The 15,229-nt window shown below is 56.2% G+C and overlaps 1 protein-coding gene across 3 annotated transcripts in view; it reads left to right on the forward strand.

Moving 5' to 3' along the window:
* The first annotated feature begins 2,116 nt into the window (after nucleotides 1–2,116).
* SCUBE1 (signal peptide, CUB domain and EGF like domain containing 1) overlaps nucleotides 2,117–15,229 on the forward strand; it is a 130,328-nt gene continuing 117,215 nt past the window's right edge. For all 3 annotated transcript variants that reach the window (XM_032647262.1, XM_032647263.1, XM_032647264.1), the window contains exons 1-2: nucleotides 2,117–2,204; nucleotides 5,852–5,983. In XM_032647262.1, coding sequence (XP_032503153.1) covers nucleotides 2,117–2,204; nucleotides 5,852–5,983 — 220 coding nt within the window. The remainder of the gene's footprint in view (nucleotides 2,205–5,851; nucleotides 5,984–15,229) is intronic.

The following is a 15,229-nucleotide window of genomic DNA, read 5'->3' on the forward strand; positions in this document are numbered from 1 at the left end:
GGCCACCACCCTGCTTCCATTTCCTCCTTGATCTGGGGGGACAGAGCCTGGAAGAAGAATCCCCTGCTACCGTCAAGCTTGGGAGGCACCTGGCCAGGGGTGAGAGGCCCCCTGAGGAGCAAGCACATTAACGGGCATTGTTTCTAGTTGGTTAGAGCCCCTGAAAGGACCTGCCCTCCTGCCCCAACTCACCGTTCTTGTCCTGTTACCTAACGCACAAGAACTTTCTCCCCCAGAAACCCGAAGCCACACCACTGGGAGGAGGGCAAAATAAAGCCTGATAGCAGGGTCTCCCAAATTAAGCCACCAGCTGGAGCAACCACATGGAAGGAAATGTCTGGTGTGATGGGGGGTAAGGCTGGCCTTCTCTGCACGTGGGGGACCCCTTGCCTCGGCCAGCAGGCCAGTGCCAAGCTGTTTGTGGTATGAAGTCAGAGTGGGAGCAAGGTGGCTGGACAGATTCAACTTTCCAGGGCTGCGGAGACTGCCTACAGAAGGTTGTGTGAGTGTTTGTGTGGTCACGTGTCTGTGTGTGAGAGGCTGCGTGCTTGAAGTGTGTGAACGTGTGTGAGGGTATGTGTCTGTGAGGATGTATGTGAGCGTGTGTATGAGTGAGAGCATGTATGCCTGAGGGTGTGTGTTGGAGGGTGTATGTGAGTGTGTGTGTGTGTGTGTGTGTGTGTGTGTGTGTGTGTGTGTGTTGGGGGCAGGATGGGAGCTGGTGGGGAGAGGAAAGTTGGGTGTGGACTGGTGCAAGCAGAGTGGACAAAAAGAGGAAAGTCTTGTCTTTCAGGCAGGCCTGGAGAGCAGGAGAAGAAAAAAGGAGCTCTTATTGGTGGTTGTCAAGGAGATGGGCCTTGGGGTTTGCTGAACTTTCTTCCCTTAAAGCGTCCTGCCTGGGGCTGAGAAGGGCCATTTATTTCCAGCCTCACCTCCCAGGCGGGGGTCTCAGGTCTGAGTCCCAAAGGAGTCAGGTGTAGACTCCAGGCCAGGCCAGAGCAGTTCTTGGGTGGAAAGACCTGAGGCTTGCTCTGCCTGCCCCCAGCCCACCATCCAGCGGCTCTGGCACTCGGAGGCCCTAGGCCTTGCATTCTGGGGCTGGGGCGTGGGGAGGGGGGCGGTGGTGGTGGGCATCAAACTTTGCTGGGTAAGAGGTCAGCCCCAAGATGGGCTGCGCTGGCCAGGACTGACCGCAGAGCAGACACGGAGTTTTCCTGGCGTCCCTCCAGACGTGGATCCTGCGGCACTCCTATGACAAGCACGTTTATAGGCCATTGTCCCTTGGGGAGTGGTAAATAGTTCATTTGTGGGTTTTTTGTTTGTTTTTTTAACATCTTTATTGGAATATAATTGCTTTACAATGTTTTGAACGTAAATTTTTAAACGGATCTTCAGGATTTTTTCCTGTCTGGCTTCTTCGCCGCTGCATTGCCAGAGACTGGCACACAGTAGGTGCTCAATAAACATTACCGAATGGACAAACGGGCAATTCTAATTTGAGCGATTTGCGTTTCTTTCACTACAAATGGATGCCGCTGGGCCTTTCTCGACCTCCGAGGGAGGGTTGGCAGGCTCCCTCCTCTCCCGTGTGTGTGTGTGTGTGTGTGTGTGTGTGTGTTAGCGCGCTGGTGGGTTGATGGGTACTGCCCCCAAAGGAGCGGCCACCCTCGACGACAGGGGCTGGGGGGCGCGGGTGGGGGGGCGGTGATCCAGGGACAGAGGGAGGGAGAATCCTCAGAGGCAGCTCCAGCCTGGCCTAGACCGCGTACCCCACGGCCGAGCGATCCGGCCCCTAGCCCCCACCTGCCGCCCGCCCCGAGAGGAGGGGGCGCCCCCAGATGCCCGGTCCGACCCGCCGACCCGCCCCGCCCCTCCCTTCCCCTCCCCCCGCTGGCTGGGGGTCGGCCCCCATTGGCCGGCCTCTCACGGAGCCCTGCCCCCCGGCAGCAGCGGGCCAATGAGCGCGCGGCTGTCAGCTCGTCAGCCGCGCCGGCTCGGAGACTGTGAGCCCGAGCGTTGGCCGCGGAACCAGCAGCTACGAGCGCTCGCCGAGCGGCCGGTCGGTGGGGTCCTCGCGCCCCGCACGCCCGCACGCACGGCCCGGCCCGCAGTGAGCATGGGCGCGGCGGCCGTGCGCTGGCACTTGTGTGTGCTGCTCGTCCTGGGCGCGCGCGGGCGGCTGGCGGGGGGCAGCGGGCTCCCAGGTAAGCCCTGAGCCGGTGGGCGGCGGGCGCTCGGCGGCGGCGGCAGGGTCCCGGCCGGGCCCCCAGCCCCGCGCCGTCGGGAGGGCCACAGCCCGCGCGGCCCCGCGCCCCGCCCTGCCTTTTTGCAAAGTAACTTCTGCGGCCGGCGCGGGGCGCCCCTCCCCGCAGCCCGGGCGGAGCGAGGCTCCCGGAGCCCGGCGGGGCCGCAGCATGGGGCGGGGTGGGCTGAAGCCCCGTGGGTGGGGGGAGTGTGAGGGCGGGAGGAAGAAAGAAAGCACGACGGCCCGCCGAGGGCCCCCCGCCATCCCCCGCTCCCCGCCTGAAGGTAGGAGGGAATGGGGACCCCGGAGCCAGACGGGCTCTCCCCCAGGGGAGACGGGAGCGCGGGCGGCAGGAGGCCCAGAGGGGAGACCCGGAGGAGGTGAGCAAGGGGAAAAGGACGGACGCAGAGAGAAAGAGAAGGGGGAGGTGGTAGATGGAGAGACAGACGGACAGAAAAGGAGGCACACAAAAAGACACAGGAAAAAAAAACCCAGAGAAAGACAGACTGGAAGAGTGGAGACCAGAAAGACCAAAGAGGGAAAGGAGGGAACCGAAGGGACTAAGGAGGCAAATGAGCAGCAGGAAGGAAAAGGCTCAGAAGAGGGAGGTGTGAGGGCAGGACTAAGGGATGGGAAGGAAGAGAGAAAAGGAGAGGTGCAAGCGGAGAGGCACCGGAGAAAGGGGGGAGGACTGGGGGAGGGAGGAGGCGGCGAGACAGAGGGAAAGAGAGGAGGATGGAGATGGCTGGAAAGCTATGGACAGATGGACAGACAGGAGGGGGAGGGCTGAGGGAAGACACAGACGAAAGGAGATGCGTGGGAACCAGAGGGAGGGGAGCCCAGACATCGGACACGGTGAGGGGGTCCAGGAGAGAGAGGCAGGAGACACAGGAGAAGGGAACCAGCATCGAGCATCAGGCATGGGGCATGGTTAGGGCAGGCAGCAGAGGCGAGGTGGGAGCTCCCCACGGATTTCGCAGGGACCCCGGCACTCCACCCCTTCCCCTCCTGCTCCCTCGGGTGTCTGGAGGGGGCTGTCCCGCAAAGCTGAAGACACATTCTCTCCTCCCACATCTGACCCTGTCCCATGGAGGAGCTTCCTTCCTTTCCCTCCTTGGAGGGAGGGGAGAGACCCTGCTGCGCTCTCCCTGGCTTCTCTGAGCTCCCCAGGCTGCTGCGTGGGGCTCCCTGGGGTCTGTGTTTGGTGGCAGGAAGTCTTTCCTGGGAGTTACACCCTGAGTGAGGATGCCGGGCCATTTAAACTATTCCACAATTGGAGCTGAGCTGTCTTTCCTGTGGCCCCAAGGGAAACTGGGCCCTACTGCCACACCCCCATGTGTCTGTGGGTGTCTCTCCTGGGCTTTGAGGTCCCTCAGCCCTGTTTGATTGTTCCTGTATGTGCCTGTCTCCCTCTCTCTTGGTCTCTCCGCTGTGTCTGTCTGCACTCCCCAGCCCCAGCCCCCCACCCCATGGAAGCCTTGTGCTATGAAACCACTAATGTCAAACAAGCACCTGTGATGGGAGCACTGGGCTGGGCTGTCCAGGCCAGGACTGTGGCCAGGGAACCTGCAAGAACCCATGGCCTGTGTTTCCTCTCCCTCTGTCCTCAAACTCGCGTGCCCTCTCCCCAGCACCCACCGAAAGACATGTTTAAAAGGTGTGTTGGGAGGTTGCCCCCACTGCCTCTTGGCTGACATCCATCCATTTCCATCCCACGAAGACACGTACCTACGTGTGAGACTGGGGGCACAAGGGGCTCCAGAGCCCCAGGCAGTTTCCCTCCCTCATCACTGTGCACTGACCCTTGGGAAGTGGGAAGAGCTGTATCTGTGATCCATTGCCCCTGCTGGTCCTGTCTCAGAAGCGGCCCCAGTCCTCTCCCCCTAGAAGGGTGCACATTGACCCTCTCTGGTCTCTGGCTTCCTGCCCTTGAGGCTGTGCCACCCTTCTCGGGGGTCCCTCTGTGGTCACTTCTCCAGAGGGGGATGTTCTGCTGGCCCGATGTTCCTGCTGGCCCCTGGCCATCTGATGGCTGGCTCTGGTCTCCTACACAGACTGCCTCCTGGCCCCCATTCCACCTTCCTCTGGGCAGCTGTAGAGGATGGGCTGCTCACCTGAGCAGATACAACCACCCTGAGAAGGGATGCCACCTTGTGCGTGCGTGTGTGTGCGTGTGTGTGTGTGTGTGTGTGTGCGTACACGAGCATGCAGGGAGGTGATTCTGGTGTGTTTCTTTTTGATGCCTCTCTTCCTTTAGGGGCAGACTGGGGCCTTGGGGACTAGGGCACAGGAGGAAGAGTCCTGGGCTGGGGGCAGTGGTTCTCTCACAGAGGCCCCCATGCAGATTTAGAGCCCAGAGGCTATTCAGGGGAGTAATTCAGAGTGGACAGTCTTGAGGGCCAGACAGGCTAGGGAGTGGCCGGAGGCGTGAAGAGAGGAGGACATTCCAGGACTTCCCCAGGCTTGCCCCTGGGGGACTGCCCTCAGGGTGGCTACTGAGAGTTCCTTGTGCTCCCCTCTGGGTCCTTCTGCCTGTCTGTCATCCATCTGTATTCTATTCTTGGCTGGCTGGAAGCAACACGGCATGTAGCAAAGCTCTGGACCTGCTGCCCTGAGGCGGAGTCCAGGCTCTGCTCCTAATGAGCTACCGACCTGCTACAGGCTTTTCTGGGCCTCAGTTTCCTCATTTGTAACCCAAGGAATGAACCTAGATTACAGCTACGGTTTTCTGGCTGTGCTGTTCCGTGCTCTGAGGGTCCTCTCCCTGTCTGAGCTGTGGGGCGGGGGGAGGTGTATACACAGATACACAGAATCTATTCTACATTATTTGCCCAACAGCTGTTCCAACTGAAGGTATATACGGGTTGTTGCGGGCAGGAGGTGGGGAGTGCCAGGAACCCTCACAACCTAACTTTAACTTGGGTTTGGAAGTTGGAATAAGAGAACCAGGACTGAACCTAGATTTCCGAGGTGGGGAGACTGGGGAGACCGGAAGCGTTCCTTGAGACCCGTTAGCCCCATCGAGGGTATGGGTCTGTGGAGGCCAGGTGAAGAATCCTTTATTTCCACAGCCTAGGGGCTGGGTGGGGCCCACGTTCAGATCTCCTTCGTGGGCCTGCTGGCCTCTGCTTCGTGGCCTCTGCTCAGTGCGCCATGCTAGCCTCCATTTCCCCATCTGTAACCCAAAGGGGATGGATTTCAGTTCCTCCGAGGACGCTTCTGGCTCTAAATTCTAGAATAAGGAGAGTGGAGGAGGGATGGAGAGATGCTTTGTGAGGAGAGCAAGACATACAGAGAGGCTTCTCCTCGCTCTGTTCCTCAGCCTCCGTTTTCTCATCTTTTTAGTGGGAAGAATAGCTCTACTTACTGGAATTGTTGTGACAATAAATAAGACCTGGCATTTTGGTAACGTTGTGCTTGGCACAGGGTAGCCACCCCGAAGATGCCACCAGCCACTGCCTGTCACACCAGGTGGTCATATGATGGCTGTTACTGTTAATTACCCCGGTGATCGATGGAAGGGCGAGGGACAGAAGGAACTCCCTGCCCCGCGCCTGCTGCCCACTTCTTCAGGCCACACCTCACTCGTGGTTCTCCCTCCAACAGGGGCCGTCGACGTGGACGAATGCTCGGAGGGCACAGACGACTGCCACATCGATGCCATCTGCCAGAACACGCCCAAGTCCTACAAATGCCTCTGCAAGCCAGGCTACAAGGGGGAAGGCAGGCAGTGTGAAGGTGAGCCCAGCCCTCCAGCCAGACCCGTGGGCGCCACCGTCATTGCAGGCGGCCTCTGTCAGCCTTGGGAGGGAGGCTGCGGGCTTCTCCGGGAACCTGTGCTGCTTCCTTGGAGGAGATATTTGGAGTCGTGGGGTGCTTAACTCTCCCTGGGTTTGAAACTTTGGTTTGTTTCTCTTTTTTTAAAAGAAATTGAAATGGAGCACTGAGTGATATATTTGTCCATCTGTCCCTGACTGGATGTGTGTGGGGTAAAGGCCTGGGGTGACCCCACCAAGGTCCCTAGTTTCAAATCTGAAGCTACCCGTGTACCCTGTGTAGCTTCCCCAAGGGAGCTGCGCCGTAACAGCCACAGCGTCTGTGGGGCTGGCTCAGGTCTTCTGTCTTGAGGATGAGAGCTCGGGCGGAGACTGGTGGCTGTGTGATGTCCGTCTGTCTGTCCAGCCTTCCTTCCCTGCACCTGGGGTGCTGGTTTGACCGCGTGGCCTTCGAAACCTCCTCCCTAGCAGGCTGAAGGTTGGAGGGAAGAGCAGCCTCAGCTGTCTTCAGAGCCAGGACTTTCCAAGCCGGACAGAACCTTTGGGCACATTTGTCCCGGAGGGTCTGTGTGGTCATTCTGCCTCCGAGGGTCTGGGGCAGGGCCCAGCATCAGGGGGCTGGAGACAGCTCTCTACGTGACTGCTGTGCACCCCTGAGTGAGAATCAGGATTCAAGTCTTCCCTGTCTGCCCCCGCTTCACAGATGAGGAAAACTGAGGCTCAGATTGGAGGAGCCTCTCCTGCAGGGTGCCCATGTTTCACAGTGGCAGGGCCAGTACTCGAACCCAGGTCTCTTAATTCCCACCCAAGGCTCTCTCGCATCTCCTTATCTTCTCTCTGAGCCCTGCCAGCTTCCCTTTTCAAAGTGTGAGACTCGTGTTAGGAAAGTGGCACCTGAGAACAAGGTGGGTGCCTCTTCCTTCTGTATATAGCTTTACAGGAGCTGGGTTTTATAGGAGACGTGGCTCTGCCTCCTTGGGATGCTGACGTTGTTTATCCATCTCCTTTGTTGAGCATCTGCTTAAGGCTGAGTGCTGGACAGATGACACTGTCCTGGGTCGCGCCTGGTTTGGCCACATCCCTGGCCTCGCTTAGGGCCCAGAAGCCGGAGTGGGGAGCTGGCGCCTACCCACGGACCTCTGGAAAGAGGCCAGGCTGGAGGCAGATAGAGCAGGCTGGCTGCTGGCAGGGCCCAGACCTTAGCTTGGTGGTTCCAACTGACACATGTGAGGCTCTGTGCAACTGTTTTCTGACCTTCTGCTCTGCCCTCTGGCAGGGCCCAGGGTGACCCCCATCTCTTCCGGTTTAAGCCCCTGACCCAGCCTGTTCCTTCTCCAGCCCAACTCCTCAGGTCGCCTCCTGCTGTCCCCTGCCCAGGATGCCCATGCTTTGTGTCCTACCTGTTGCCCGGAAGTCCTGCAGAGTCCACTTCCAGCTTTCCGGTCTGCTTGAGCCCAGGTTGGGGGTCACACTCACTGGGTCCGGGGGCCTGATGTCCTCAGTGTGAGGACAAAAGAGAACGAGGCTTGTGAATGTGCTTCAGGAACTGCCAGGAGCCCTGTCTCTCCAGCCTGGCTCTGGCCTCTGCCCTCACTTCCTGAAGCGCAGAAGGCCCTGTGCCCTGGCCACACATATATATACCAGGCCAGTCCGTGTTTCTGAGACCCAGCTCAGGTTTTCCCCCTTCTGGGAGCTCCTTTCCCTCCCTTTATGTCCTGGCTAATTCCTAATGAATCTTCAGGGCATCTGAAGATTGAATGACACACTGTGTAGCATACCAGGGCCCTGGCAGCCTCAGTGGCTGGCTCACGGTAGGTACTCGGTATACAGTACGTGCTGAGCATACAGGGGAAGGTACCTTTACTGCATTGTCATCATCGTCATCTCTTCTCACCACCTCTCACAGTGGTTTTAGGCTCAGATGACATCATGTGTGGTGAAGACCTTTGAAAATCGCCCACTGCTGTATACCTCAGAGGTGATAGTTAGGGTGCAGCCTGGCCCCTCCCCTAAAGGAGCTTCAAGCCTAGTTGGGGTACATGAGCTGAAATTATGTATCAGTGGAAATTCTTAAAGAACCGGTGAGGATTGTACGGGCGGTAGTTCAGCAGCTGTTGAGCTGCCGTGTGGACAGCCTGGAGAGCAGCCATTGGGCGCCGAAGGAGGGGCCGTTTGGCTCCTTGCTCCCGAAGCGCTCTGTGAATGAGCGCTGCTCTGCGTTCTGGGGACCTGAGTGGACACTGTCCCACTTGCACTGAGGTTTTCTCATCCTGGGGGACCCACCTACAGTCATCGGTCAGAACCGGTGGAGCCTGCTGGAGTGCTCACCCGTGGGCCATCAGACCCCCACTGGCTTCCCCAGGAGGACCTTGCAGAGATTTCTGGAGGCCATGGAATCTGGAGGGGCTTGCAGGCCCTGGGCAGTAGTTGCCTAAAGGGCCTTGGGGATCATCCAGGTGTTCACTTCCCGGCTCACAGGTGGAGAAATGGAGGCCTGAGAAGGCAGGGGTCTTGTCTGAGTTGGGACTAGAGCCCAAGTTTGGTGGGCCCGTTTCTCCACGCTGCCATTTCTGCACACAATTATTGCTATCTGGGGCTCTCCGTTCTGAGAAGAGGGAATGAACGGTCAGTACTCAGTTGAACATAGTGGTTAAAGCGTGGCCTTTGGAGCCAGACCGCTTGGGTTTAAATCCTGCCTGTGTAGCCTGGACAAGTTACTGGACCTTCTTTTGTTTATTTGTGAAATAGAGATAATAATAGTCCTACCTCATAAAGATAGTGTGAAAATTAAGTGAATTAATGTATATAAAGCATGTGAACAGAGCCTGACACAGAGGACACACCGAATGACCATTAGCTGCTGCTACCGTGATGGTGATGGCGGTGATGGCGGTACTGACAGTGATGTTAACAGTGGTGACGCTGACGATAGCGATATTGATGATGAAGATGTAGTTGTTGTTGATATCGATGATCACAATGTCGTCCAGTATATGAAAGGGGTGAAGCCTTGTCTTTCCAACAACTCCCAGCTGGGAAATGGGGTGTTCTGGTTCATTGACTATTCGGATAAACCGTATACATATATCCATATCACCACAGAGACATACAGACGTGTGTGCCATTCACAGATGACCGTTTACCAAGAATGTGCAGTAAAAGATACGAGAGACAGAAGGCTTTCCTTTGTTCCACTAGCCCTACTCCAGGATTGGCAAATACCATGCTGCCCCCTTCTCCCATAGCAGACATCAATAATCAATCACCAGGCCCTCCAGACAGCCATTTCTACTTTAGATGAAACCTGCTTTCCCTCCCTGGGCCCCTTTATCTGCAGGTCCTGAGCTGGTGTGGGTTTTGCAGAGCCTGGGGTTGGAGTCTGGGGGGAAATGAGTTGCCTTGTCCTGGAGATCTGACAGACTTTGCTGCTTACCGTGGTAACCACAGAGGGCAGATTCTCAGCAAAGCAGGTCCAGAGAATGTGGCTTCCACAGCCTCCCTAGCTCTCCCCAGGGTGAAGTCAGCCTATGGCCCCGCCACGTGGGACTGAGTGAGCCTTTCGCACCCTTCACTGTGTTGCCTTGAAACTCCTGCTGCTTGAGGAAGACCCTTTAGGAAACCTGGCACCTGAAGCAGCCGGAACCCCCTTCCGGGGACGGTTTCTCACACGCCTCCAAGGCCATCTTGCCATGTGGCCAGTTCACGTGTGACGGTGATGATGGGGCTTCCACGTGTGCAGCCACTGTGTGTCCAGGGGGCAGCCTGGGGCCACATGTGGTCAGCTTAACGCTGGCAGGGGGCTTGCTGTAGCCAGAGTGAGGTGCCTCAGACATTGTGAAAGACCCTGAGCAAAGCTGAGGAGAAATCAGTGTTTTCTTGATGATCTGCGTTTTGACAGGGTCTGAAGTTGCTTGAGGTAAACTCATGGATGTGCAGAGCTGGAGTGAACTCTACCGGGCCTCCAGCGCAGCCCCTGGGTTTTACAGATGACCGCCCCGTTTGTTGCCCTCTCCAGGCCCATACAGCCCTCGTTTAGCCCACGTCACACTACGTTGATGTTTCCCATGTGTGGGCTTCTCCAAGGCAGGGTCTGTCAGCTATGACCCCTAGAACCCAGCACCAGGCCTGGCACAGGGCTTAGAAGGCCTCTGTTGGGTGAAATGGTAGATGGATGAGTCCCAGCGGTCACCTCCTCCAGGAAGCCTTCCCTGATGCCCCAGACAGGTCAGCTGTCACCTGTAAGCATCCCTCCTTCAGAGCTCCTGTCACACTGGGTTGTGATGACCTATGTGACTTCACTCAGGGTTGGGCCCAGAGCTGGTGTTGGTGGGCAATGAATGACCCTTATCAATCTCTGGGATATCAGGAAAGGCCTCCCAGAGCCTCCCAAGCTTTGTGGGGCTTTTTGTTTTGTTTTTAATTAATTAATTAATTTTATTTTTGGCGGTGTTGGGTCTTAGTTGCTGCGCGCGGGCTTTCTCTAGTTGCAGCGACCCCGGGCTACTCTTTGTTGTGATGCGGGGGCTTCTCACTGTGGTGGCTTCTCTTGTTGCGGAGCACGGGCTCTAGGCGCACGGGCTTCAGTAGTTGTGGCACGAGGGCTCTGTAGTTGTGGCACAAGGGCTCTAGAGCACAGGCTTAGTAGTTGTGGCGCACAGGCTTAGTTGCTCCGTGGTATGTGGGATCTTCCCGGACCAGGGCTCAAACCCGTGTCCCCTTCATTGGCAGGCAGATTCTTAACTGCTGTGCCACCAGGGAAGTCCAAGCCTCCCAAACTTTGAAGATTTTATAGATGAGGAAGCTGAGGCCTGAGAGGGGAAAGGATTAGTCCAAGGATATCTGGTGGGGACCAGTGGCAGAATTAGGTTGAGGAAATTGGGCCCAGGGAGGTCAGTCTCTAACCACGTCACCCAGCTGAGAGACGGCAGGGCCTGGATTCCAACCCAGGTCAGCGGTGGGGTCCCAGCAGTGGTCCAGGCCCCCATAAGCCTGTTTGAATGCAGTGGAAGGAGTTCCTTAGCTATGGAGTGTTAGAGGGGGCTGGGGAGACCCTTTCACACCTCCCCTCACTGCCATCAGCTCATCTGAGCCAGGCCCTGTGAGCCCTGATAGCTGGGAGATACCCCCTCAGCTAACCACTTTGAACTGCTGTCATTCTCTATCCTTTCCTCTCTAACCACACCCCAGCATCACTGTCTTTATCTAGCTCCTCAAACTTGCCAGCTCCTTCCTACCCCAGGCCCTTTGCACATTCTATTTCCCCATCCCTCTTCATTTAGCTAAGCTGCTATATCCCCCCTCACCAGGGGCCTTGTGCATGGGCCTTTAGGGGGCCGCCAGGGCCAGCTCTGTGCTGGCCTCCTGGTCTGAATTAGTTGGTCCTGTGTGTACTCTTTCTGCCGAGGGGGCAGACTGGGGACAAGGAAGGGGCATTTCATCCCCTTTAAATGCTTCAACTCATTTAACCTTAATTGCTTTGTTTTCATAGACATTCGCTAAGGAAAAGGACCAAATTATAGCCTGAATTGGGTCTTACTAATCTTAATTAAAAGCTCTCATTTATAATCAGGACCAGACCCCAAACGTGGAGAAAACCATCCTCATATGGCTTGTTTAAATAACTGAGACCCTCTTGATAATCACTGTTTAGTCTGAACCAGCAGTGCACATCACCCCTTCTATGTGTACTTAATTTTTTAGACCATTTATTCAAGTGGTTTATTCCACTTGCATGTTCCAACTCGGGCCTTTTCCAAAATGTTATAATGAAAACTCTTGAGGGAAATAACTTTTTGTTTTGGCCACAGTATATCAAATATATTACTGTTTTCCCTTTTTTGTGAAAAGGAAAAAAATGACAACCTTATGGGCATCAGAGATCACAAAATTAGCATGTATGTAATGAATGTAAGTAGTCACTTCCTGAATTTTATATCCCCAGGGTCTACTTGTCAGTCACTCAAGTTAGGTAGATTACAGGGCATGCTATTAAGTGTTTTAACAAAACTCCTAATAACACATACAGTGATCCATTTAGTTTAACATCAGAAGAAAACTCTTAAGACCAGTTGGCCTTCTGAGGGAATAATGTCTATGACCTTATTCAGTCATTTTCGTCATCATTATTACACACTTTATTGAGACTCCAGATAAAATTCTGCTTTCTGGGAGTCCAGGAAAGGGCAGTAAGAGGTGGGCTGGGAGCGGGGAGGAGGGGAAATTCTTCTTCAAGTCTTAAAACGTGCAATTATGCATGCTAATGTGTGCCCTGCTGAAGATGCGCTCAAGTCCAGCAGACCAGCGGGCAGGAAGAAATTGGATGTGACTTAAAATTCCAAGCTGCTGTCAGCCAGCAATTAGGCAGCGCTGCTTACAACTGGTCCCAGATCTGCTGCAGAGTTTAGGCTTCTTGGAGTCCACGTCCATTTCGGGAAGGAAAAATTGAAAGCTCAGATCGTTGGCGTTTAAGCATTGGAGGTGATTGGCTCCCTCAGCCTCAGTTTGCCCATGTGTAAAATGTGTCCACTGGACTAGATACAGTTTAGCGTCAAGAATGTTCACTGAGTACCTACTCTGTGCCAAGCCTGGTGCTGGGGCCAGGACGTTTTCCTGACCTCCCTGGTTAGGGGAGAGACAGATTGGGAAAGACGTGATCATAACAGCACGTGGAAAGTACAGCAATGGAAATCCAGACCAGACTCAGTGGGGGTGAGGACGAGAGAGGGCGCATATCTCTGCCTGGGGAGGGGGGAGTTTGAGAGGGCTCCCTGGAGAGGTGTCATCTGGGCTAAGTTAGGAAAGCAGAGCGGGTCTCTGACGTTCCTTCCAGCTCTGATGCTCCACGGGAGTGTCTGTAGCAAGGATGCAGAGGCCTGCTTTTGTCCTTGCCGACTCAGTAAGTCCAGCAAGTGACTTAACCTTCCTGAGACCTGGTTCCTTACCCATCAAACGGGAGCAATGACACCTGCCTCCCAGAATGTGCGTTGCAGTGGGCTTGGGGAGGGGAAGCCACCTCGCCGTATGTGAGAGTGCGTTGAAGACAGCGCCAGGGCCTGCACGTCGAGCTTTCTTTCTTCTCTAAATCCCCATTTCTCCCAGGGTTAGAGGACCTCTGCCCCCACCCCCTCCCCTCGTCTCCAAGCTCCCCAGGCAGCAGGCCTCTTCGGCCCCTTCCTCCAGGCCCTCTAGCTTCCTCTTGGCCGCTTCTTGTTACAGAGGCTGGATTTGTTTTTCCATTGGAGGAATGCTAACCAGAAAAAACCATTATTTCTAAGAAAATAAACTACGGGCCTGTTGGCCTTTGAATGCTACTGAAGTGGATGGCAGCCTTCCCCAAAGGCCTTGAGACAAAGAGTGCCAGAGGGCTTGTGTGTGCCGGCAAGGTCAGGGGGTCTCAGAGGGTACTTGGAGGGGGTCCTCCAGATGCGCCAGGGCTGCAGCCCCTGGGAGGAGAGAGTGGAAAATCCCATCTGGCCAGCTTGGACTCCTGGCCTGTTAATTATGGCTGCTGCTGTGGCTCAGCCCCGCTCCCTCCGTGGGCTCCAAGATGCACCCTCTGTCCCGGAGCCACCCTGCCTCTGTCTGGGCCTCCTGCCCCTTGAGTCGAGGGGAGTGGAGCTGGGTGTAGGTCCGTGGAGGCCTGGGTGCCAACCTGTATGACCTTGGGCAGGTCTGTGGACCTCTTGGGCCTTAGTGTGCGGACTGCAGAGTTCAGGGCTGGGGCCAGGATAGCCCAGGCCCCTTTGGAGCCCTGCAGCGGGCAGCTCTGTCTTCAGTGTGCCCCTTGCCACGGTGGCGCACAGTGCGGGCTAAGTCTGTAGGGGTTCCAGGTGGGCCCCAGCTGGACTGTGAACCGCCCGTCCCTTCCCACTGACAGCCCCAAAGGCAGGCCTGGCCCAGCCGGAGCGCTGGCGGCAAGGCTGTCTCCACGTGAGATGTTCGTCTGTCTCTGGATCACCCTCCCCCTCTAGGCTGGCAGCTCCTCGTGGCCAGGGTCTGGACTGAGGGCCAGGGGCCAGGACGGGGAAGGTGCTGGTATAGGAGGGAAGAAGTCGGGGAGGTGGCTTGATCCTCCACGAGGACCGTGGGCCCTGGCTCCCTGTTCACGGAGACGTGGGGAATTCTTCAGGTGATTGTGTCAAGGTTAGGATGGTGGAGTCTGGAAGCAGCCTGCCTGGCTTCTTCCAGTTTTGGCTTTGCCACTTACTAGCTGGGCGGTCTTGCGCGAGTCACTTCAGCTCTCTGAGCCTCAGTTTCTCTTTCTGTGATGAGAGAAGTTAAGCCGTTCTTACCTGGCCTATAGTAAGGGTTTAGCCACCTGCCATTAGAAGGTGGGGGTGGGGAGTTGTTCCCGATCTTATTGTCATTAGAGAGAAACTCCACTGGGGATTTGGAGAGAAAGAGAATGAAATCAAACTGCACCAGGGCGGCTCCGGCCCTTGCTGCTGGAGCACAGAGGGTGGCCTGTGAGGTTAGGGGAAGACGCCTGGGCTGGGAGTCTTGGTTCAAGCTGCTGTCGGCCTCGACCTGCTGATAGGTTAGCTCCGCAGTTTCCCTCTCTGGGCTCGGTTACCCCTTCAGCAAATCCAGGGGCGCATCAGTGGAGCTCTAAGACCCCAGCTTACCCATTCCAAGCGGCGGCTCAGGCTTTCAGGCAACTTTCAATGACCCTCTTGTTGAGTTCCAAGGGGGTTGGGCCCGTGGAACAGCCCCTCTGAGCCTGCAGTTTGCTCAGCGGGTGGGAGAATGACCATGCCTCTGACTGGTGGGAGAGAGGTGGGAGCCTCAGCTCTGGGCTGGCAGCCTCCTGGGGCTCCTCCTCACTTCCATCTTGAACACTCGGATAGGTGAGCTCTCTGCCAACCAGGGTGCTTCGGTACCCACCGGGCCCGATGTCGGAGCCTGGGGACAGACCCCAGTGAAGGGTCCAGGGTGCTTTGGAGGGAGAAAAGGAGTAATTAACTGGTCCTTTGGGTTTGCTAGGCCAGTCCTGCCTGTTACTTGGGAACCACAAAGCCCACCTTGAGGCCGTGCTGGGCAGGTGGCATTCGAGGTCAGTCCAAGGTGAGCATCTGCACCCCAGAGACTCGCCAGCACGGTGGACGAGAGTGCCGAGAGCATTAACTTAGGAAAACAGCTGTGTTGAGATATGATCCACATACCGTACAATGCACTCACTTAAAGTATACGATTCAGTATTTACAGAGTT

Source organism: Phocoena sinus, chromosome 10, assembly GCF_008692025.1.
Source record: "Phocoena sinus isolate mPhoSin1 chromosome 10, mPhoSin1.pri, whole genome shotgun sequence".
Lineage (NCBI taxonomy): Eukaryota > Metazoa > Chordata > Mammalia > Artiodactyla > Phocoenidae > Phocoena > Phocoena sinus.